This window comes from Somniosus microcephalus, chromosome 21 (genome assembly GCF_052327205.1).
Source record: "Somniosus microcephalus isolate GS21.2 chromosome 21, FLI_Smic_1.0, whole genome shotgun sequence".
Classification (NCBI taxonomy): Eukaryota; Metazoa; Chordata; class Chondrichthyes; order Squaliformes; family Somniosidae; genus Somniosus; species Somniosus microcephalus.
Window position 1 is genome coordinate 77126215 of NC_141007.1, and position 25260 is coordinate 77151474.

At 51.3% G+C, this 25260-nt stretch overlaps 1 protein-coding gene across 1 annotated transcript in view; it reads left to right on the top strand.

Moving 5' to 3' along the window:
* LOC147102984 (ran GTPase-activating protein 1-like) overlaps positions 1-25260 on the top strand; it is a 734758-nt gene that overhangs the window by 568976 nt on the left and 140522 nt on the right. Inside the window, exon 8 of the mRNA XM_085964117.1 lies at positions 22185-22284. Within this exon, the coding sequence (XP_085820243.1) occupies positions 22185-22284 (100 nt within the window). The remainder of the gene's footprint in view (positions 1-22184; positions 22285-25260) is intronic.

The window sequence follows — 25260 nt, forward strand, 5'->3', positions numbered from 1 at the left end:
GTCTGAAAAAATAGGGGCAGAGGTTATGATCTGAAATTATTGAACTCTTAAATCATAGTTGTAAAGTATGCGAATATACTTAATACAATAAGGAAGAGACAGCTTAGAAGGTTCGACGTAGGTCTTTACTTCATACCAACAGGCGGGAACTGAGGGGAGATCAGTACCCACAGTACTATTTATACCCCTATGGCCAGGAGTGGTACTACGGTATCACTACGCCCTACAAAGTAGTGCTGCCCTGGCCATAGGTTTAAAGTAACATACATATTACATACACAATAGTCACTGCAAAAAAGGCAGTTTCCACAGAATACCTGCATCTCCTGTGGAACTTAATGTGTGACATCAATGGGAAATTCTGCCAACAGAACTTAAAGATGTCCTTTTACCACACTATTGTGCACCAGAGATGGCGCGGGCTACCCGTGACGTGCTTCCATCCACTGCCTTCTGCAAGGACTCTGACTGCCCAATCGTTCACACCCACTTGACATGGCTCAGAGTGGGAATGGAGCGGAGCGGGAGTCACCTACAAGTTAGTCTGTGTTATCTGGCTATGCGTGGTGCCCCTCTGACTCTCTGCCCCTCTGACTCTCTGCCCCTCTGACTCTCTGCCCCTCTGACTCTGTGCCACTCTGACTCTCTGCCCCTCTGACTCTCTGCCCCTCTGACTCTCTGCCACTCTGACTCTCTGCCCCTCTGACTCTCTGCCCCTCTGACTCTGTGCCACTCTGACTCTGTGCCCCTCTGACTCTCTGCCCCTCTGACTCTCTGCCACTCTGACTCTCTGCCCCTCTGACTCTCTGCCCCTCTGACTCTCTGCCCCTCTGACTCTCTGCCCCTCTGACTCTCTGCCCCTCTGACTCTCTGCCCCTCTGATTCTCTGCCCCTCTGACTCTGTGCCCCTCTGACTCTCTGCCACTCTGACTCTCTGCCACTCTGACTCTCTGCCCCTCTGACTCTCTGCCCCTCTGACTCTCTGCCCCTCTGACTCTCTGCCCCTCTGACTCTCTGCCCCTCTGACTCTCTGCCACTCTGACTCTCTGCCCCTCTGACTCTCTGCCCCTCTGACTCTCTGCCCCTCTGACTCTCTGCCCCTCTGATTCTCTGCCCCTCTGACTCTGTGCCCCTCTGACTCTCTGCCACTCTGACTCTCTGCCACTCTGACTCTCTGCCCCTCTGACTCTCTGCCCCTCTGACTCTCTGCCACTCTGACTCTCTGCCACTCTGACTCTCTGCCACTCTGACTCTCTGCCCCTCTGACTCTCTGCCCCTCTGACTCTCTGCCCCTCTGACTCTCTGCCCCTCTGACTCTCTGCCCCTCTGATTCTCTGCCCCTCTGACTCTGTGCCCCTCTGACTCTCTGCCACTCTGACTCTCTGCCCCTCTGACTCTCTGCCCCTCTGACTCTCTGCCCCTCTGACTCTCTGCCCCTCTGACTCTCTGCCCCTCTGACTCTCTGCCTCTCTGCCCCTCTGACTCTCTGCCACTCTGACTCTCTGCCACTCTGACTCTCTGCCACTCTGACTCTCTGCCACTCTGACTCTCTGCCACTCTGACTCTCTGCCCCTCTGACTCTCTGCCCCTCTGACTCTCTGCCCCGCTGACTCTCTGCCCCGCTGACTCTCTGCCCGTCTGATTCTCTGCCCCGCTGACTCTCTGCCCCGCTGACTCTCTGCCCCTCTGACTCTCTGCCCCTCTGACTCTCTGTATTATGTCCGTGTATGATTGAGACACGGACAGCAGGAGTTGATTTAACAAGTCTTTACTGAAAGGAGTCAATCGGGAAACTGAAACTACAGAGGCTTACTAGCGCCTTTTATACAGGGGTGGTCACTGCCGGTACTGCAGTCTGAGACCAGTTATTCTCTTAAAGGTACATTCACAACAATTCCTCCCCTTTTAGATAAACAGTACATAACATTCATTTAACAACTAAATGATAACTAATTACAATCACAATTACGGTTGCTAGATACATTGGTTGAGTTTAAGCAATTATAAGTTCAGTCTTTGAGGAGGCTTCCTGATTCTGTCTGGATAACGCCTCTTTGGGGTATCAGGTTCTTCTGGCAAGGTTGAGTCGGGATCAATGTCGTTGTTTGGTTCATCTGCTTCCAATATCACCGATTCTGCGGTAGCTGCAATTGGTACGTCGATTTCATTGCCAGGTGTATCAGATCGTGGTGTGGAGTTGACGTTTTCCAGTGACTCTAGAATCTGGTCAGCATGGTGTCTTACAATGCTCTCTCCAACGTCCACGGTATACATGAGAGGTCCTTGCCGTGTACAAATCGTTCCTGGCTGCCATTTCTCAGTGCGGTAGTCCCGGGCCAAAACTGGTTGACCTATCTTAAAACTCCTGGTCGGCCTTTCACTCATATTCTGAAACTGCCTGTTCTCCACATCTCTTCGGACGTTTGGCTTAACCAAATCCAAGCGGCATCGTAGTCTTCGATTGAAGAACATCATGGCTGGAGTTTGGTTGGTAACCGCATGTGTCGCATTCCGGTAGGCAAACAAGAAGTTGTCCACCTTGTGTTGTAGGGGTATATCTTCATTACACATTGCCTTGATAGCCTTCTTGAATGTTTGAACAAACCTCTCGGCCAATCCATTAGTGGCTGGATGATATGGGGCAGATGTGTAATGCTTAACACCATTGTTCTTTAAGAACCTCCGGAACTCTTCAGACACAAACTGTGGTCCATTGTCAGAGCAAATCTGTTCAGGCAGCCCATTCCTGGTGAATATGGTTCATAAAACTGTGATAGTTTTTTCTGTGGTGGTTGAGGACATTTTTATTACCTCTGGCCACTTTGAATGTGCATCCACCGCAATTAAAAACATCGAGTCCATGAAGGGACCAGCAAAATCAATGTGCACCCTTTGCCATGGAGATGAGGGCCACTCCCATGGATGTAGAGGAGCTTGTGGTGGGGCGTTTTGGACCTTCTGGCATCCTGCACAGCTCTTGGTCATCTCTTCGATTTCTCTATCGATTCCCGGCCACCACACAAATGCTCTGGCTAAGTTCTTCATTTTTACCCCACCCAGATGACCCTCATGAAGCTCATTGAGCACTCTATCCGTCAACTTAGGTGGAATTACTACTCTGGATCCACACATCAAGGTTCCTCTGCACACTGACAGCTGTTCTCTTCTCGGCGAGAATGCTGGCAGCAGTGGTTCGCCATGTGCTGGCCATCCCTTCACCATTAAATCATAGACCCGTGATAGTGTCGGGTCATTCCGTGTTTCCTTTTCTATGTTTGCATTCGTCACAGGGAGACATTCGACTATGGTCGAGTGGAATAACTCCATTGGATCCACTGCAAGGTCTTCTTCTTCCACCGTCGGCAACGGTAGGCGCGACAATCCATCAGCATTCCCATGCTGTTTAGTTCCTTTGTACTCAATGTCATATTGGTGTGCCCCTAGGAAAAGGGACCACCTCTGCAGCCGTTGCGCTGTCATTATCGGTACGCCCTTCTGAGGGTTGAAAATGGAGACAAGAGGTTGATGATCGGTTAGTAGAGTAAATTTTTGACCGTGCAGGTAGTGATTGAACTTCTTCACCCCCCACACTAGGCTGAGGGCCTCTCTGTCAATCTGGGCGTAGTTACGCTCGGCAGAAGTTAACGAGCGTGACGCAAAAGCTATCGGCCTCTCTAAACCATCAAGGAATTTATGTGACAGTACCGCCCCAATGCCGTAGGGAGACGCATCACACGCCAGTCTGATCGGCAGTGCTGGGTTGTAGTGAGCCAATACTTCTCTTGAAGTGATTAAGTCCTTACTCTTCTGAAAGGCCCGCTTACAGTCATTGCTCCATTTCCATGCTACTCCCGTTCGTAGTAGGGCGTTCAGTGGGTGCAGAATTGTCGACAAATTCAGCAAAAACTTATGGTAGTAATTCACCAATCCGAGGAATGACCTCAGTTGCGACACATTTTCAGGCGCTGGGGCCTTAACAACCGCTTCAATTTTGTCAGGGGACTTATGTAACCCCTCTTCATCAATCACGTGGCCACAATACAATATCTGTTTCTTAAAAAACTCGCACTTGGGGCAGTTGGCTCGTAGCCCATGTTCCCGTAGTCTAGTGAGCACCTGTTCGAGGTTGTTAAGGTGTTCACTGTCATCTTCACCTGTCACAAGGATGTCGTCCAAGTAACACTGAGTCCCCGGAATCCCTTGCAGGACTTGTTCCATCGCTCTTTGCCATATCGCCGGAGCCGATGCTACTCCAAATACCAATCGATGATACTGGTAAAGACCTTTGTGAGTGTTTATCGTGAGACACTTCCTAGAGCATTCTTCAACCTTCATCTGCAAATATGCTTGTGCTAGGTCAATTTTTGTAAAACGCTTCCCTCCAGATAGTGAGGCGAAGATGTCTTCTATCCTTGGAAGAGGATATTGTACTGTGTGAAGGACTGGGTTCACCGTCACCTTGAAATCCCCACAGATGCGAACCTTCCTTGGCTCCTCAGACTTATTGCTTAACGTTTTCTTCATGACAGGAACGATGGGTGTCGCCCACTCGCTCCAGTCGACCTTAGACAACACGCCTGCCTTCTCCAGATTCTCCAGCTCTGCCTCGACGGCTGGGCGAATTGCATATGGTACTGGTCTTGCTTTGAAAAACTTGGGAATTGCATTCTCTTCTATTTTTATCGAGGCGGTTACGCCTTTAAGAGTGCCCAGTTCTTGTTGAAATGCCTCTTTGGCGTTAGCTAAGATTGTTGACAATCGTCCAGGAGTGACGTCTTCATCTTTTTTACCGTCCACCGTCATTGCATGAATGGAGTGCCAATCTAAGCTTATCTTCCTGATCCATTCACATCCCAATAACGGTGGTCCACCATTTTCCGTATGTAGAGATACAATTTCCGTATTTTCTTGCCATTGTATTCGACAGGCACCCTTATTTTTCCTCTGGGGTATACTTTTTGCCCCGTATACGTCGTCAAGATGATGGATGTCTCTCTCAAAGGTATGTGTGAGAATAGCCGCTCGTAGTCTCGTCAATTCATGACGGTTAGCGCTGATCCTGTATCCAATTCCATTTTAACTTGGGACCCTGCTATCGTGAGGGTGACCCAAATGGTTCGGTGATCCTCTTTTGCGATTACATTGTGAAGTTTGAGACAGCTTAGTCTCCTGTTCCCAGATTCACTATCGCTCATCTGGTCTTCGGAACTACTGTCCGTCATCTTTTGTACTTTCTTGTACGGTTCCTTAGTAGCCTTTTTGTTGTCGCTGGTCTGCTTCCCAGACCTGCAAACTCGTGCAATGTGTCCCATTTTTCCGCATTGCCTGCATATTATGTCCTTGGACCAGCAGTCCTTCTGGTCGTGGTTAGTTCTGCCGCAGCGATAACATTTTGCAAATCCCCGTGTCATTTCGTGGGTGCCGTATTCCTGTGGCTTTTGTTGTATTTCCGCAGCTCCCCTGGCTGCTGCTTCATACGATACTGCCACGCTGAAAGCCTTATCTAGCGTCAGCTCTTTCTCGGAGAGTAACTTCTTCTGTGTTCCTTCACTCAGGAGTCCACAGACAAATTTGTCCCGTAGGGTATCTGCCAGTCCTGCTCCGAACTGGCAGTGCTTTGATAGCTTGCGTAGTTCCGTAAGGTACTCAGCATTGCTCTCATCTTTATGCTGAGTTCTCCTGTGGAATTTAAATCTTTCTGCTATCAGCAGCGGTGCAGGGTTTAGGTGTTCCTGTAGGACAGCAACAATTTCGTTAAAACTCTTCGCCTTCGGTTTTGCTGGAGTAATCAGGACCCACAATAGGCCGTACGTTCTAGCGCCCATTAAGTTTAGCAATACCGATGCCTTTTTCTCATCAGCTTTTTCGTTTGCCTCGCAATATACCTCGACTCTTTCCACATACGTGGTCCAGTCCTCTATTGTATTATCAAAGGCAGTGATACAGCCAGTCTTCGGCATCTTGAAAATCTAAAATGGCGCCTCCCGCGCTTTGCCTTCTTCCCCGATTTAACAAAATGGTGCCTCCCACGCTTTGCCTTCTTCCCCGCTGATTAAGATGGCGCCTCCCGTGCTTTGCCTTCTTTCCCGCTGTTGCTAGCGCTGCTTTCCGCGGTTTCCGTTGCAACCTGCAGCTCCTCGCGGTTTCCTGCGCGTTTAATATTTCATTTTTTTTTATTTTCCCATCGTGGAACAACCCTGTGGGACTCTTGCCTCCCTCTTCTCGGGTCTGTACGCAGCCCGGCTTCGTAGCACCAGCCGCGCCCTGTGTGCTCCACCCTCTCTCTCTCCTCTTCCCGACAACGCTGCTCGGCCCCGTTGCAAGCCACCCGCTCGAGTTCGCGACCGCCACAGCCCAGGAAGGATCAGTGTACTACCTGCCACCAGCCCGATTAGCTGAAGCACCGTCGACAGGAACCAAGCCCCGCTCTCGACAGCTTCTCCAGCAATCTTCAACTTCGCTAACACAGGGGCGGATGCCCACGGTCGACGCCCGTTTCTACTGCTTCTTTCTTCCTTCTGGCCTCGACCTCTGCTCACTTTGCTGCAGGAATGGATCCCAGGAGGTGGTGCAGACTGTAGGTAAGTTCGTATCTGCTCGTCGCCAGTATTATGTCCGTGTATGATTGAGACACGGACATCAGGAGTTGAACAAAACAAGTCTTTACTGAAAGGAGTCAATCGGGAAACTGAAACTACAGAGGCTTACTAGCGCCTTTTATACAGGGGTGGTCACTGCCGGTACTGCAGTCTGAGACCAGTTATTCTCTTAAAGGTACATACACAACACTCTGCCCCTCTGACTCTGTGCCACTCTGACTCTCTGCCCCTCTGACTCTCTGCCCCTCTGACTCTCTGCCCCTCTGGCTCTCTGCCCCTCTGGCTCTCTGCCCCTCTGACTCTCTGCCCCTCTGACTCTCTGACTCTCTGCCCCTCTGACTCTCTGCCCCTCTGACTCTCTGCCCCTCTGACTCTCTGCCCCTCTGACTCTCTGCCCCTCTGACTCTCTGCCACTCTGACTCTCTGCCACTCTGACTCTCTGCCCCTCTGACTCTCTGCCCCTCTGACTCTCTGCCCCTCTGACTCTCTGCCCCTCTGACTCTCTGCCCCTCTGACTCTCTGCCCCTCTGATTCTCTGCCCCTCTGACTCTCTGCCCCTCTGATTCTCTGCCCCTCTGACTCTCTGCCCCTCTGACTCTCTGCCCCTCTGCCCCTCTGCCCCTCTGACTCTCTGGCACTCTGACTCTCTGCCCCTCTGACCCTCTGCCACTCTGACTCTCTGCCCCTCTGACTCTCTGCCCCTCTGACTCTCTGCCACTCTGACTCTCTGCCCCTCTGACTCTCTGCCCCTCTGATTCTCTGCCCCTCTGACCCTCTGATTCTGTGTCCCTCTGATTCTCTGCCACTCTGACTCTCTGCCCCTCTGACTCTCTGCCCCTCTGACTCTCTGCCCCTCTGACTCCCTGCCCCTCTGACTCTCTGCCCCTCTGACTCTCTGCCCCGCTGACTCTCTGCCCCGCTGACTCTCTGCCCCGCTGACTCTCTGCCCCTCTGACTCTCTGTCACTCAGGTTGTCTCTTGATAAACCTACGGTAATGAAATCACAGTCACTGTGACATTTCTTTTTAAACATCGCCACTCACTAGGGACACAGAACTCCCAGGCAGCTGCCATCCTGCAGCAGAAAGTGGGCTAAACCCAGATAACGAACCTGCCTAACACTGGAAGAGTGCACATTATAAATATTAGGGAGTGTTTTCAAGTCTGTAATCCAATCGCAAGGGTCAAATATTAGTTATAAACCTTTCCACCACCCCCTACCCCCCTCCCGAGCTTTGCTATTCCGGTTGATGTCATTCAGTTGCTTGATTGGATTACGGCTCTATAATTACTCCCAGTTACCCATTTTCATTATTGAATTTTAACAGGGCAAGGGTTAAAGTGCAAGTGAGCCCATTTGTTGGTAAGTCGATGGCATCCACCTTATATCCCACGCAAGTAGGCGCTCGACAGCCACTGAGTACAACTGGCAACTAGGTTTATTTTGGACCTTAATGAAGCACTGTAGCAACACCGGTTCTGGTGGCCTTATTTAGCACCGTTGTGCACTGCTCCCCGTCTGTGGGAATGCGTGGCTGTACAAACAGTGTTTCATTTAAAATAGATGTTCCAAAGTAGTGACAGCCGTGGCTCAGTGGGCAGCGCTCTCTCGGTGGGAGGGGCTAGGAGCGAGCAGGTGCTGCTGGGTGCTTGATTGCTGCAGGGAATTGGAGTGAGTTTGTAAAAAGTTGGTGGTGGGTTTTTTTTCAGGTTTTAGGGACTTTTTGGTCTTAAGACAACAGCCAGATGGCTGCTGAGGGGCCCAGAGTGCCGGGCGCGGAGTGCCGGGCCCGGAGTGCTGGCGGAGTGCTGGGCCCGGAATGCTGGGCCTGGGGTGCTGGGCCCGGGGTGCTGGGCCCGGGGTGCTGGGCCCGGGGTGCTGGGCCCGGGGTGCTGGGCCCTGAGTGCTGGGCCCGGGGTGCTGGGCCCGGGGTGCTGGGCCCGGGGTGCTGGGCCCGGAGTGCTGGGCCCGGGGTGCTGGGCCCGGGGTGCTGGACCCGGGGTGCTGGGCCCTGAGTGCTGGGCCCGGAGTGCTGGACCCGGGGTGCTGGGCCCGGGGTGCTGGGCCCGGAGTGCTGGGCCCGGGGTGCTGGGCCCGGGGTGCTGGGCCCGGGGTGCTGGGCCCGGGGTGCTGGGCCCTGAGTGCTGGGCCCGGGGTGCTGGGCCCGGGGTGCTGGGCCCTGAGTGCTGGGCCCGGAGTGCTGGACCCGGGGTGCTGGGCCCTGAGTGCTGGGCCCGGGGTGCTGGACCCGGGGTGCTGGGCCCTGAGTGCTGGGCCTGGGGTGCTGGGCCCTGAGTGCTGGGCCCTGAGTGCTGGGCCCGGGGTGCTGGGCCTGGGGTGCTGGGCCCGGGGTGCTGGGCCCGGGGTGCTGGGCCCGGGGTGCTGGGCCCTGAGTGCTGGGCCCGGGGTGCTGGGCCCGGGGTGCTGGGCCCGGGGTGCTGGGCCCGGAGTGCTGGGCCCGGGGTGCTGGGCCCGGGGTGCTGGACCCGGGGTGCTGGGCCCTGAGTGCTGGGCCCGGAGTGCTGGACCCGGGGTGCTGGGCCCGGGGTGCTGGGCCCGGAGTGCTGGGCCCGGGGTGCTGGGCCCGGGGTGCTGGGCCCGGGGTGCTGGGCCCGGGGTGCTGGGCCCGGGGTGCTGGGCCCTGAGTGCTGGGCCCGGGGTGCTGGGCCCGGGGTGCTGGGCCCTGAGTGCTGGGCCCGGAGTGCTGGACCCGGGGTGCTGGGCCCTGAGTGCTGGGCCCGGAGTGCTGGACCCGGGGTGCTGGGCCCTGAGTGCTGGGCCTGGGGTGCTGGGCCCTGAGTGCTGGGCCCTGAGTGCTGGGCCCGGGGTGCTGGGCCTGGGGTGCTGGGCCCGGGGTGCTGGGCCCGGGGTGCTGGGCCCGGAGTGCTGGGCCCGGGGTGCTGGGCCCTGAGTGCTGGGCCTGGAGTGCTGGACCCGGGGTGCTGGGCCCTGAGTGCTGGGCCCTGAGTGCTGGGTCCTGAGTGCTGGGCCTGGAGTGCTGGACCCGGGGTGCTGGGCCCTGAGTGCTGGGCCCTGAGTGCTGGGCCCTGAGTGCTGGGCCCGGGGTGCTGGGCCCGGGGTGCTGGGCCCGGAGTGCTGGGCCCGGGGTGCTGGGCCCTGAGTGCTGGGCCTGGAGTGCTGGACCCGGGGTGCTGGGCCCTGAGTGCTGGGCCCGGAGTGCTGGGCCCTGAGTGCTGGGCCCGCAGTGCTGGGCCCGGGGTGCTGGGCCCAGAGTGCTGGGCCTGGGGTGCTGGGCCCGGAGTGCTGGGCCCGGGGTGCTGGGCCCGGGGTGCTGGGCCCGGGGTGCTGGGCCCGGGGTGCTGGGCCCTGAGTGCTGGGCCCGGGGTGCTGGGCCCTGAGTGCTGGGCCCGGGGTGCTGGGCCCGGAGTGCTGGGCCCGGGGTGCTGGGCCCAGAGTGCTGGGCCCGGGGTGCTGGGCCCGGAGTGCTGGGCCCGGGGTGCTGGGCCCGGGGTGCTGGGCCCGGGGTGCTGGGCCCGGGGTGCTGGGCCCTGAGTGCTGGGCCCGGGGTGCTGGGCCCTGAGTGCTGGGCCCGGGGTGCTGGGCCCGGAGTGCTGGGCCCGGGGTGCTGGGCCCGGGGTGCTGGGCCCGGGGTGCTGGGCCCGGGGTGCTGGGCCCTGAGTGCTGGGCCCGGGGTGCTGGGCCCGGGGTGCTGGACCCGGGGTGCTGGGCCCGGGGTGCTGGGCCCTGAGTGCTGGGCCCGGGGTGCTGGGCCCGGGGTGCTGGGCCCTGAGTGCTGGGCCCGGGGTGCTGGGCCCGGGGTGCTGGACCCGGGGTGCTGGGCCCGGGGTGCTGGGCCCTGAGTGCTGGACCCGGGGTGCTGGGCCCTGAGTGCTGGGCCCTGAGTGCTGGGCCCGGAGTGCTGGGCCCGGAGTGCTGGGCCCTGAGTGCTGGGCCCGGGGTGCTGGGCCCGGAGTGCTGGGCCCGGAGTGCTGGGCCCGGGGTGCTGGGCCCTGAGTGCTGGGCCCTGAGTGCTGGGCCCGGGGTGCTGGGCCCGGAGTGCTGGGCCCTGAGTGCTGGGCCCTGAGTGCTGGGCCCGGAGTGCTGGGCCCGGGGTGCTGGGCCCTGAGTGCTGGGCCCGGAGTGCTGGACCCGGGGTGCTGGGCCCGGAGTGCTGGGCCCTGAGTGCTGGGCCCTGAGTGCTGGGCCCGGAGTGCTGGGCCCGGGGTGCTGGGCCCGGGGTGCTGGGCCCGGAGTGCTGGACCCAGGGTGCTGGGCCCGGGGTGCTGGGCCCGGAGTGCTGGGCCCGGAGTGCTGGGCCCTGAGTGCTGGGCCCGGGGTGCTGGGCCCGGAGTGCTGGGCCCGGAGTGCTGGGCCCTGAGTGCTGGGCCCGGGGTGCTGGGCCCTGAGTGCTGGGCCCGGGGTGCTGGGCCCAGAGTGCTGGGCCCTGAGTGCTGGGCCCTGAGTGCTGGGCCCGGGGTGCTGGACCTGGAGTGCTGGGCCCTGAGTGCTGGGCCCGGGGTGCTGGGCCCGGGGTGCTGGGCCCGGAGTGCTGGGCCCGGAGTGCTGGGCCCTGAGTGCTGGGCCCTGAGTGCTGGGCCCTGACTGCTGGGCCCGGGGTGCTGGGCCCGGAGTGCTGGGCCCTGAGTGCTGGGCCCTGAGTGCTGGGCCCGGGGTGCTGGGCCCTGAGTGCTGGGCCCTGAGTGCTGGGCCCGGAGTGCTGGGCCCGGAGTGCTGGGCCCGGAGTGCTGGGCCCTGAGTGCTGGGCCCTGAGTGCTGGGCCCGGGGTGCTGGGCCCTGAGTGCTGGGCCCGGGGTGCTGGGCCCTGAGTGCTGGGCCCGGAGTGCTGGGCCCTGAGTGCTGGGCCCGGGGTGCTGGGCCCTGAGTGCTGGGCCCGGAGTGCTGGGCCCTGAGTGCTGGGCCCGGGGTGCTGGGCCCTGAGTGCTGGGCCCGGAGTGCTGGGCCCTGAGTGCTGGGCCCGGGGTGCTGGGCCCTGAGTGCTGGGCCCTGAGTGCTGGGCCCTGAGTGCTGGGCCCGGGGTGCTGGGCCCAGAGTGCTGGCCTCCTCAGAGAGAAGTATTCCCAGGATGAATTTAACCAGGGGAGAAAATGTTGGGGGAAGGGAGAAAAAAAGGCCCAAAGATTTGGGCCAGGACAGCAGGAGGTTTGGAAAAGAAAACACGGTGGTGGTTCAGTGCGAGGATAAGGAGATACGAGCTTGGGATATTATCCAAGTGGTACATGATGACTGTGGCAAGGGAAGCTGCTTTGCCTGCCGACCAAAGCCGAATGTTGGGTTTGAGGTGACGGTCAGTGGCCGAGAGGAGGTGGAAAGACTTTTACTAAGTTTGAAGGTTGGAGATAAGTTCTTGGAGGTATCTCTGCTATATTCTGAAGAGGTGGTGGTCTCATTCTTAAAGCTGCAGTTTATATTGAGGACGATGCGCCAATCAAAAAGTTGGGAGTCGTGGGACATTAAAATTTGCTCGGCAATAAAGAGGAGATACTATCCAGGAATGCGGGTAGCAGATGGAACCCGTTACATAAAGGTCTGGTTCCCAGAGGGGGTGAAGTCATTACCATACAGCATGAAATTCTAGTCAATGGAAGGAGTACAGTACTTCCGAGTACTGCATGATAACCAAGTGAAGGTTTGTTGTTGTTGTCTTGGACACGATGATCATATAAGAAGCTGTCCAGACTTGTATATGATGTGGACATGCCGGTGGTTGGACTGGGGTGGACAAATGTAAGAAGTCACACAACACCAGGTTATAGTCCAACAGCTTTATTTGAAATCACAAGCTGTGATTATCTCTCTGCCAAGGTGTGATAAAGGGCAGTTAGAAAGATTACCTGTAATCATCTGGCAGTATCCTCTGACTATATGTGCTGTGCCTATGTGCATCTCTCCACTTCACCTGACGAAGGAGCAGCGCTCCGAAAGCTTGTGATTTCAAATAAAGCTGTTGGACTATAACCTGGTGTTGTGTGACTTCTTAGACTTGTACAGTTATAACTGCGGCAAGTCTGGACACATCGCTCGGAGCTGCAAGGCGGAGAGCTGTGGGGTGTGTCACAAAGGCCCCACCCGCTGTGAGTGTGAGGCAGAAGGAAGCTCTATGAGTGACGAGGAGATGGGAGAAGGAGCAGGAGGTGTGAGTGGAGCGGCCAGAGGAGTGGAGCAGGCGGAGGACACAGCTGGTGAATGGAAGGAGAAAAGAGTGCAGGAAGAGGCAGAAAATTGCGGAGCATAGAATAGGAAGGAGATGGTGGAAAATACACCAAGTACAGTGGGAAAGGGCAAAGACAGCAGAGGGCAGCACGGGCCGAGGGCAGAGTCGAGCCATAATGAGGTTCAGCTCTCTGGTGTCTGCAGGGGGAGAGGAGGTGGGGTGTGGGGTAAGTGTAAGTACTCCAAAGAAAGATGGGGAGTTGGACATCTTGGAGAGCGGGAGGGGACAAGACGAGGAGAGGGTGCAAGAGGCAGGAGCCTTAAAGGGGCAGCAGGACGGGAGCGGGGAAACAAAGAGGCCAGAAGGGAGCAAGATAGGTGCAGATGCGCCATTGTCCCAGAGAGAGAAGAAACGGGGAGCAAGGGTCAGCGGTAGAGAGGAGGCTGAAGGGAGTGACATTGTTGGAGAAACCGCGATAGCAGGAAGACTCTCTAAGGGAGATTATGTATCTGATGGAGAGCAGGGACAGGAGGTTACAAAGAGCTCGAGAGTGAGGAGTCAGAGGGGGACAGAGCATGGAAATGGGTGGTGGGGTGGCATCATGTGGAAAGGGAAAGGTTAGTGAGGGGCAGGAGGAGGGAGAAGAGGCAGCTCCTAGGCCCAAACCTAATGTAAAGAAGAGGCTGAAATTGCAGGGAAGGTTCAAACAGGAGGTGAAAAAGAGCCGGAGGCTGCAGGAGAAAGCAACAGCTGCCCGAAAAGTTGAGAAGGAGCATGAGAGGAGGGAACGGCCAGAGATTAAATGATGGGGGGATTATCAGGCATACTTCCCTTCTTCGGAGCCATGATTACATTGGTCTCGATTAATGTGAACGGACTGAGGAGTGAAAAGAAATTGCAGCAGCTGTTGCAGTGTTTTAAAGGCACTGACTTGTGTCTGCAAAAAACCTTTTGGGATGAGGATATGCTAGAAAGAGTTCAGAAGGTTTGTAAGGGAGAGGTATTTGCAAGTTGTGCAAACAGTAACTGTGGAGGGGTGGCTGTTTTGGTGAGTCCGTCCATAAAAGAGAACGTTGCCTTGGTGGACAAGGACACTGAGGGGAGATTTTTCCGGCTAAGGGTAAAAATGGAGGGATTTAATTGCGATCTCTTTAATATCTATGCACCGAACGACCATTGCAAGCGTCGCGAGTTTTTTCGGGGGTTATTCACTGAAGTGGCAGAGGTGGAAAATCCTTGTCTTGTGGGGGATTTTAATGTATTTTTATCTCGGATGGACATTTCAGCCCAGATGACCTTTAGGATGATAACTCCAGAGGGATGATTGTAAAAATGATGGCAAATTTAAATTTCAGTGACTTATAGAGGGACCGGAACCCCATAAAAAGGGAGTTCTCCAGAAGAGTATGGGTGGGTGATGTTTTAAAACAGAACCGAATGGATTTTGTGTTAATGCAGGAAGGGTTAAATTCTGAGGTGATGGAGATTTATTATAAAAAAGTATTTTTTAGTGATCACTCGGCTTTGGTTCTTAGAATTAGGAACAGCAGAGTTAAGATCGGTTCAGGGGTGTGGATTTTAAACAATCAATACCTGAAAGAAATTGCTTTTAAAGAATGGATTTTAAATATAATAAAGAATGATCGGAAGGAACCTTTAGTCTTGACAGAAAGAAGAGTTTGGTGGGACAATTTCAAATATGAGGTAAAAGTTTTTTCGGTACATTATGGGAAAGAGAGAGCGGCAGCTAACCGGCGTCGAGAAGAGAATATAAACAAAAGGTTTATGGATGTCTGTAAAGCAGTTGACGGAGGGGATAAGGGAGCAGAGACTAGGTGGGTGGTTTTAAAGGAAGAGTGGGAATTATTGCAAGCTGAAAAATGCAAGGGGGCCATTCTCCTGGCAAAGGCTAGAGATGCATTGGAGGGCGAAAGATGCACTAGATATTTTCTAGAGCAAGAGAAGCTGCGACAAAGATTATCATTAATTGGAGAGTTGAAGGTTGGTGAGAAGATCATTAATGAAAGTGGGAAGAGTTTGGAGGCGGCTAGCAGCTTTTATCAAGAGCTATGTACAAAAGAAGACATTTCCAAATTGGCAATGGGAAAGGTTAGTGCTTTTATTGAAGAGGGTTTAAAGGAGGATGAGAGAAGCATGTGTGACAAAGAAGTAGGATTAGCGGAAATAAAAGTAGCAATAAGTGGAATGAAGGGGGGGAAAGCCTTGGGTCCGATGGACTAAGTGCAGAATTTTATAAAGAATTTTTCGAGATTTTAAGTTCATTGCTCTTCGAGGTTTTTAAGGAAATTAAAATTGAGGGAAGCCTGGCCCCATCTATGAGGAGAGGGATCATAAGCTTAGCTTATATAAAAATAAAGGGGATAGAAGGGATCTGAAGAATTGGAGGCCCATCGCATTATTAAATGTGGATTATAAGATCTTGGTGAGAGCTATGGCAAATCGTATGAAGGAGGTGTTGCCGGAGATAGTTTTGCCCTCTCAGTCTTATGGAGTCATAGGCCGGGACATCGCAGACTGTGGTCTCAATCCGAGATGCGATAGAGCTCATGGAAGAGAGTGAGAGGGAGGCTTATGTATTAAAGATAGATCAAGAGAAAGCCTTTGGTAGGGTCTCTCATGAGTTTTTATTGAAGGTTTTGGAAGCATTTGGTTTCGGGGAAAATTTAATTGAGTGGATAAGGATTTTTTATTCAAACATATTTAGCTGTGTTAAATGTAATGGTTTTTTATCCAAGTATTTTCCGATACAGAGATCAGTGAGACAGGGTTGTCCCCTGTCCCCATTGTTGTACACATTGGCAGCAAAACCATTAGGTTACATGATGCGAAAGGAACAAGGTGTAATTGGGATTGTGGTCCCCAGTTCTGGGCTGGTGTCGGTGATGCACCAATATGCAGATGACACAACCTTAACATTGAGAAATGGGGAGTCAGTGAGGAAAGCTATGGATGTAGTGGAGGAATATTGTAGAGCTTCAGGAGCCAGAGTGAATTATAGTAAGTCCCAATGCCTGGTTGTGGGAAGTGATAGGGGGGAATGGTTGGAGGAAAGCCCCTTTAAGGTGGTGGAGGTTTTGGAAGTTCTGGGATTGCATATGGGGTGCAAGAAAGACAGGGATGAAGTGGATCGATTAAATTGGGAACCGAAGGTTATGAAAATTAAAAAGATTTTGGGAAGATGGGAAAGAAGGTGGTTGAAAGTGCAAGGAAGAGCGACAGTGGTGTCTGCTCTCCTGCTATCTAAGCTATGGTACTTATTGATGGTGGAGGATATTCCTGAGTGGGTGGAAAAGTCCATCCGAGAGGCTTGTGTGAGGTTTTTATGGGAAGGGAAACCAGCCTTGGTGGCTTACAATACCATCACTGGACGGAGAAATCAGGGAGGACTCAATTTCCCAGATATTGATTTGAAGAAGAAATCCTTTAGAATCAAATGGGTGAAGAGATTTCTTCAGAAGTCAAATACAAGTTTTTGGAAGAGTTGTTTTGAGCATTTTTTAAAACGAAGTGGGATAGGAGGGCAGGGGATATTGTATATGGAATACAATAATATGTTTTTGAAATCGATTAAACTTCTCCCTAGGTTTTATAAGGGGGTTGTAGAGACTTGGACCCAATTTTTAAAAAGTGTGCAGCTTATGCCTAAGGGGGCTGAGGAATTTTTAGAACAGCCCTTATTTTTGAACAGGTGGGTCAACATTGAAAGAGAGGTTTTATTTAATCAAGCTTTTATAAAAGCTGGTATTATATGTGTGAAAGATGTATTATACGAGGTAATTCCAGGTTGGTTGCCGAAAGCGATAGTGAGGGACATGGTGTGGGAGGAGGATCAGGAGGTAGAGGAAAAAGCAATAGGGATCATGTATGAGAAGATTGTGAGGGCAATGCCACAGGATTGGATGGAAGAAATAAATGTGGAAATCTCCAAAGGAAGTAAAATGTGTCCCGATTTTCCAAGCTTTGTACTGGAGAAAGGGGGAGAGTTAGTCCAGTTTGACATCTGTAATACTCGAGATTTCTATGGGGTATTCAGAGAATGGAGATTCAAGACACCTGCCAGTCAGGAGTTTTGGCAGAGTATATACCCACAGCTGGACTTCAACAGGATTTGGAAGGGAGTGTGGGCAAATTTTAAATGCCCAGAGTGGATTGAACTGGATTTCAAATTGGTTCATAACCGAATTTTTACCATGACGGTCTTGTGTAAGATTGGGCGAGTGGAGGGGGCAACTTGCCCAATGTGTGGGACACGGGACGAGACTCTATCCCATTTACTGGTGTTATGTCCGCAGTTAAATGATTTTAAGTACTATGTTCGACAGTTGTGTGAGGTTTTTTTGCTGGGTGGGGACCGAAGAGCGAGAATGGGAATCCCGTGGGACTCAATTTTGAGATGGGGATTGCAGGAGAGTCTGCCTGAGTCTAGCGGAGCGGCAATTAATTTAATGTTCAGTTTGGCTAGGTTCGTGATTGTGTAAAGAAGGAATGCTCTGTTTTTTAAGGGAGGAGAATCAATCTAAGAATATTTTACATATAAGCTAAAAGATCATTATAAGGCTCTGTGGATGTTTTATTCAGAAAGGAATTTAAAGATATTATTTTATGATCAATTCTTAAAGTACAATTGATTAATATATGTTACAGGAGACAAGTTAAACTTCAGGTTTTGATGTTAATATGTGTTGGTGGAATGGCTGTGCAGAGCAGCGGAATGGATTTGTATCATACAATGAAATGATCACGATGTTGTAAATATTTTTAATGTTCAATAAATAATACATTTAAAAAAGTGGGCAGCACCCTCGCCTGTGAGTCAGAATGTTGTGGGTTCAAGTCTCACTCCAGAGACTTGAGCACAAAAATTTAGGCTGACACTCCAGTGCAGCGCTGAGGGAGTACTGCACTGTCGGAGGTGCCTCTTTTCGGATAAGAGTCTGCCCTCTCAGGTGGATGTAAAAAAATCCCGTTGCAATATTTTGGAGAAGAGCAGGGGAGTTATCCCCGGTGTCCTGGCCAATATTTATCCCTCAACCAATATCACTAAAAACAGATTATCTGGTCATTATCACATTGCTATTTGTGGGAGCTTGCTATGCACAAATTGGCTGCCACGTTTCCTACATTACAACAGTGACTACACTTCAACAGTACTTCATTGGCTGTAAAGCGCTTTGGGACGTCCAGTGGTGGTGAAAGGCGCTATATAAATACAAGTCTTTCGTTTTTCTTTTATGTGAAAAGAATGTTGTGTATCCATTTGTGGGGCATGAGAGGTATCGCTTATATGACAGGAAGGCAACTTAATCATCAGGTCACCAGTGGTGTATTTCCCATGTCCGATTGATGACTGTGTGATATTTAGACCTGCTCTAATCTGTTGTGCTGTGGGTCTGGATGTAAGTATATGGAAAAAAAAAGACTCTCGCCATCAGGACAAAGAATGCGCATAGCAGTATTCAAGAAGGCGGCTCACCACCACCTTCTCGAGGACATTTAGGGATGGGCAATAAATGCCGGCATTGCTAGCAACGCCCACATCCCGTGAATGAATAAAAAAGAAAGGAAGGGGTTAATCCAAAAAGAGGAGAATGCAAAAAAGAAACCAGTTGGTCCAGAAACTATTTTTTGTGTGGGATAAAAAAAGTTCCATTTGGTCTTTCGAACAACTAAAGTAGGTCAGAACTCAGTAAACTGAAGGGGCCAGGATAGGAATCAGCAACACAACCTACACATCATCAATTGGGTGACGAGCTTTGCAAAATAAACAACCAAATCAGAGTCTGGACTGTGTGGCCTGAGGTGCATTTGGATGCAGTCATCCTTTGAAGATGCCTCCCTGCTGCTGGTCCATTACCTTCATCCAGCAGCATGAGCAAGCCTCGCCTTCACTGTCCATTTATTAGAGATGGACTTCATAGCCTTCTGGCAAAGAGACAGCTCACTGACTTCACACACTCTGTAGTTGGAGGTCTCGCTGCGCGCTGCGTTTGGTTCTCTGTATAGAGCTGATTATATAGATGGGTAAGAAGTGGGTGAAGAGAAGCGATTGCTTTGGTGCCATATTAACCAAATGCTGGCCTGTATAAACTTTCTTCGGGCTGTAAGAAAGGTTTCTCATTCGTTATTGGACAGGATTGGTATTCTAGAAGGATGAGATGAAATGGCCGCCTTCTCCCAACTTAATCTTGTGTTTCGGCACATTGCCTTTTCTCCTCCCACACCAGCGGGGGTGGTGAGGGAGGGGAGGGGAGGGGTGGGCAGGCAGGAGATGTAACACGAAAGATATGGAAATCAACGAGATTCATTCGCAAGTCGCATTCAAGTTCATGACATATAGCCCTTTAAATTTGCATAAATTTCCAAACTGTAACTCCAGGTTCACCCCAACCATGTATAAACCTAAAGCTGGGTGGGCGTGTGTGCTGTGAGGAGGATGCAGAGAAACTCCAGTATGATTTGGACAGGTTGGGTGATATGGCAGATGCTGTAAAATGTGGATAAATGCGAGGTTATCCACTTTGGTGGCAAAAACAGGAAGGCAGATTATTATCTGAACAGCAATAGATTGGGAAAAGGGGAAGTGCGAGACCTGGGTGTTCTTGTGCACCAGTCGCTGAAGGTAAGCATGCAGGTGCAGCAGGCGGTTAAGAAGGCAAATGGTATGTTGGCCTTCGTAGCGAGAGGGTTTGAGTACAGGAACAAGGATGTCTTGCTGCAGTTGTACAGGGCCTTGGTGAGACCACACCTTGAGTATGGTGTGCAGTTTTGGTCGCCTTATCTGAGGAAGGATGTTCTTGCCATGGAGAGAGTGCAGAGAAGATTCACCAGACTGATACCTGGGATGGCAGAAATGACATAACAGGAGAGATTGGGTCGATTGGGCTTATATTCACTAGAGTTTAGAAGAATGAGAGGGGATCTCATTGAAACTTATAAAATTCTAACAGGACTAGACAGACTAGATGCAGGAAGGATGTTCCCGATGGCGGGGGAGTCCAGAACCAGGGGTCACAGCCTAAGGATAAGGGGTAAGCCATTTAGGACAGAGATGAGGTGGAATTTCTTCACCCAGAGAGTGGTGAACCTGTGGAATTCTCTACCACAGAAGGCAGTTGAGGCCAATTCATTAAATATATTCAAGAAGGAGTTAGGTATATTTCTTAAGGCTAAAGGGATCAAGGGATATGGAGAGAAGGCAGGGACAGGGTATTGAATTTGGATGATCAGCCATGATCTCATTGAATGGCGGAGCAGGCTCGAGGGGCCGAATGCCCAACTCCTGCTCGGATCTTCTATGTTTCGGTGTCTCAATGTTTCGGTGTCTCGATGTTTCGATACCTCGGTGTCTCAGTGTTTCGATGTCTCGGTGTCTCGATGTCTCGATGTCTCGGTGTCTCGATGTTTCGGTGTCTCGATGTTTCTGTGTCTCGATGTCTCGGTGTTTCGATGTTTCGATGTTTCGGTGTCTCGATGTCTCGATGTCTCGATGTCTCGGTGTCTCGGTGTCTCGGTGTTTCGATGTCTCGGTGTTTCGATGTCTCGGTGTTTCGATGTCTCGGTGTTTCGATGTCTCGGTGTCTCGGTGTCTCGGTGTTTCGATGTCTCGGTGTTTCGATGTCTCGGTGTCTCGATGTCTCGATGTCTCGGTGTCTCGATGTTTCGGTGTCTCGATGTTTCTGTGTCTCGATGTCTCGGTGTTTCGATGTTTCGATGTTTCGGTGTCTCGATGTCTCGATGTCTCGGTGTCTCGGTGTCTCGGTGTTTCGATGTCTCGGTGTTTCGATGTCTCGGTGTTTCGATGTCTCGGTGTCTCGGTGTCTCGATGTCTCGGTGTCTCGATGTCTCGGTGTTTTGATGTCTCGGTGTTTCGATGTCTCGGTGTTTCGATGTCTCGGTGTTTCGATGTCTCGGTGTTTCGATGTCTCGGTGTCTCGATGTCTCGGTGTTTCGATGTCTCGGTGTTTCGATGTCTCGGTGTTTCGATGTCTCGGTGTTTCGGTGTCTCGGTGTTTTGATGCTCTGTCCACTTTACGTGTGACAATAACCAAGGCACCCACTTCCCCCCAAAAATCAGACTGTCTGATTCAAACCAGATGTTTGGCTGCACTCTCCAGCATAAAGTATCACTTTAACAAAAAAAAACAAGGTTTAAAAGCATTTTGTGATTGAAAGCTTGTCGAGATCTCTTTCCCCGCACTCCTCCAGTGAATAGGTTTTGGATCTGCCCTTTTCATTATTGCAAACAGTCTTCCTAAAAGAAGAAATAACAGCACGTAGCACATCCTCAGAACATCCCAAAATACTTATAGCCGATGAATTACTTTTGAAGTGTAGTCACTACTATTTTCATAAAATCAGAGAATGATACAGCACAGAAGGAGGCCATTCGGCCCATCGTGCCTGTGCCGGCTCTTTAAAAGAGCTTCCAATTAGTCCCACTCCCCCCTGCTCTTTCCCCATAGCCCTGCAAAATGTTCCCCCTCAACTATTTATCCAATTCCCTTTTGAAAGTTACTATTGAATCTGCTCCCACCGCCCTTTCAGGCAGCGCATTCCAGATCACAACAACTTGCTGCGTAAAAAAAAACCAATTTCTCCTCATCTCCCCTCTGGTTCTTTTGCCAATTCCCTTCAATCTGTGTCCTCTGGTTACCGACCCTCCTGTCACTGGAAACAGTTTCTCCTTATTTACTCTATCAAAACCCTTCTTGATTTTGAACGCCTCTATTAAATCTCCCCTTAACCTTCTCTCTGCTCTAAGGAGAACAATCTCTGCTTCTCCAGTCTCTCCACATAACTGAAGTCCCTCATCCCTGGTACCATCCTGGTGAATCTCCTCTGCACCCTCTCCAAGGCCTTGACACCCTTCCTAAAGTGCGGTGCCCAGAATTGAACCCAATACTCCAGCTGAGGCCGAACCAGTGTTTTATAAAGGTTTAGCACGACTTCCTTGCTTTTGTACTCTGTGCCTTTATGAATAAAGCCAAGGATCCCGTGTGCTTTTTAACAGCCTGCTCACCTTGTCCGGCCACCTTCAATGATTTGTGTACGTTCACCCCCCGCGTCTCTCTCTTCCTGCACCCCCTTTAGAATTGTTAAAATTTTATAGGCAAACAAGGCAGCTAATTTGAACTCAGCAAGATCCCACACACATCAATGAGGTAAATGTCAGTTCATCTATTCAGGTAGTGTTTGTTGAGGGAGAAATGTTGGCCAGGACACCAGGAGATAATCCTTATTCTTCTCTGAATAGCGCTGCAGGATCCTTTACATCCATCTGAACAGGCAGCTGATGCTGCAATCTGGTTATAATAGACAATCGTAAAGTAATCCGAATGCTGTCAGTAGTTTGAAAGTCATTAACGAGCAGCTCAGCAAGGTAAATGAATCTTTCCCGCTTAGTAACGTGAGTTTTCTGCGTCTTGAATAGGAGCTGAATCTTTCCTATGGAGAGATGAAGAAGGAAGCAGCGAATGAAGTGGTCAAAGCCCTGGCTTCCAAGGAACAGCTGCAGAAAGTAGACTTGAACAGTGAGCACTTACTGTGGCTGTTTGGGGTTGCATTCTTGTAGCTCACTTGGGATGATGCGCCCGTACCACCAGCTGATCAGAAGCATCAAGCCGGTCTGTTTGAACATAACCCAATAGCCCCAGCCCCGATGTAACCGGCCAGTTTTATTACACTTTATGTATCGACGCAATACGGTCTTTTTGTTACCTTGTCTTGTCACAAAAACAGCAGTATAACCAGAGAGTGATGGTGTACCTTCCTCCAAGGGCCTGCACTACTGTATATTTCCAGAGCGGCCTGCAGGATACGTTTTCTCTGAGATTTTCAGTCGCCCTTTTCACAGTTTCCAAAGTGGCTGCAAACTCTTTCGGCCATGTGATCTCAGGAATTGCTTGCCATTCCTCACTGGGAATCGTGTTTCTAGTACAGTAAATACAGGAATCTCTAAAGAGAGAGGAATGCTGTCACACACACTGCCCCAAATCTAACCTGATATTAAATGATAAGCAGGTACATCTTCTGCTGTTCACTAACTTTAAAGGACGAATAGACACGAGTACATAGGAACATAAGGAGGCCATTTAGCCCCTCGAGCCTGTTCCGCCATTCAGTGAGATCATGGCTGATCTGTGACCTAACTCCATTTACCCACCTTTGCCCCATATCCCTTAATACCTTTGGTTGACAGTATGAAATACAGTTTTGCTAAAGTTAGTGACTGGTTCAAGATACTGTATACCCCATGTTCTTACCAGTGCTTCACTTGAGGTTTGAGAATTTCACTTGCCCAGTACCAGGGTGGGTGGGGACTCAGTGTAACGGGCCAGCACACTCTCCTTTTTGATTTATAATTCATTTCCTCTGCTTTCAATTCAAGCTGCATTTTCTACTAGTCAAATTCAGAAATGTTCAAACTGAGGCCCGTTCTCCACACAGTCAACAGCTCTGAACCATTTTCTGTAGCACTGTTTTTACCGGCTATGTTTTTGCAAAGTAGAACATCCCCACAGTGGCATCTGTTGTGAGACCGATGGAGATAACAGCCTTTCACACTGCAGACAAGTGAATTCAAAACCCGTCTCGCTGACAGACAGTGGGATTCAGCTTTTGGGAAAGCGAAAGGTCACGAGTTAAATAAGTTAGCAGTCTAGTCCCAGTGGGCATCTAGATATCCGCAGCGCTGTGCATGGGCGTACAATAGTGTGAAGTCTTTCTATTCCAGGAGTTGTGACTTCTGCAGGAATGTCAAATTGTTGGGGAAAATGTGCGAGTGTTTCATCTTTTATCGGGTTGCTCGAAGGTGAAGTAAAATGTTGCAGAAATAATTATTTGAAGAATGTTAGAGATGGGTGAGAGAAATTCAGAAACCTTCTCATTGAGGAACTGTTGCTTGTTCCTTCAGCCCCATTTTGGACGCAGTCATTGAATTGACATTACACTGAGCCAGCACAAGTATCTTGGACAACTGGTCACTGCAATAAAAATCAAGGTGGTTGTGTTATCGACAACTCGTGGATGAAACTCCTTCCCCCGACTGTTTGTTTAATTATATATTTGCAAACTGAGTAGGAACTTCACAAGATAACTACAGATGAGAAAGGATGGTTATATGTTTCTATATGTTTTTATATGTTTCTATAAATATTTTCAAGAGAGAATTGGATATATTTCTGAAGGCTAAGGGGATTAAGGGTTACGGAGAAAAGGCGGGGACGGGGTACTGAACTGGGAAGATCAGCTATGATCTCAGACGAAGATCAGCCATGATCTCATTGAATGGCGGAGCAGGCTCGAAGGGCCGAATGGCCTACTCCTGTTCCTATCTCTATGTTTCTATGTTTCTATAACGTAGAAAAATATCCCATGGCCTTTCACAGAAGCATAATTAGACAAAACTGGACACCTAGCTAAAGAAGGAGATATTAGGAGGTGTGACCAAAAGAGGTGGGTTTTAAGGAGGATGTTAAAGGAGGGAGAGGTAGCTGGAGTGGCAAAGAGATTTAGGGAGAGAATTGCAGAGACTGCTGTCTCAGCAGCTGAAGGCATGGCCACCAATGGAGGGGTGGGGCATCCACAAGAGGCAGAATTGGAGGAGGGCAGAGATCTCGGAGGGTTGTGGGGTTGGAGGAGGTTACAGAGATGGGGAGGGGCGAGGTCATGGAGGGATTTGAACACAAAGGTGAGAATTTTTAAATTGAGACGTTGCCGGACTGGGAATCAATGTAGGCCAATGCGGTGACGGCCCTGGGAGGAACAAGCTCGGCCCGGGGGAAGAGGCTCGGCCCTGGGGAATTGGTGCGGCCCGGGGGAACAGGCACGGCCCGGTGGGACAGGCACGGCCCGGTGGGGAGGGGTGCCGTTGGCCTCAATCAACCTCCTTCTAATGCATCAAAAAATGACGAACTAGATGTGAAGCTGGCATACACACCAGAAGTATTAAAGGAAGAAGCTATGTCCCACCTGATTGTTGTGTGTTTCTGTAGATAAGTGCCGTTTAGCTCTCGTAAATTGCCTCCTCTCCTGGAATCCGTGCTGCCTGTCAATCAGCAGAATGAACCCTTCAGCTAATACTGACAAGCTGACCTTTTTATCTGTTTTGTAAAAATACCTGTACCGTACCTGACTCTCGCTGCTCACACTGACTCGTTTATCAATCTCTGTTAGCGGTTATCTACACACAAGCTGTGCAGATACCCGATATTACAGCGGGCACAATATCCATTTACTACACCAGCTACCCAGCTGTGAATGGCCTCGTCAATCAGCGTTGAAGTTGAGGAAGAAATGATCAGGTGTCCGACTGATGGAAGTTAATTTAGTAACATCACTGAGATGAGAGTCAGTACAAAGCCATCCTGAGGTGAAGGAAGAATTAGGACCTCCGCAAATCCGAAATAAACACAGCAGGAGCTTGAAATCTACAGCGGGGTCGGGTGCTATTTAAGAGGAAAGGAAGGAAGGAAGGTTTGTGTTTACATGGGCCCTTCTCACACCTC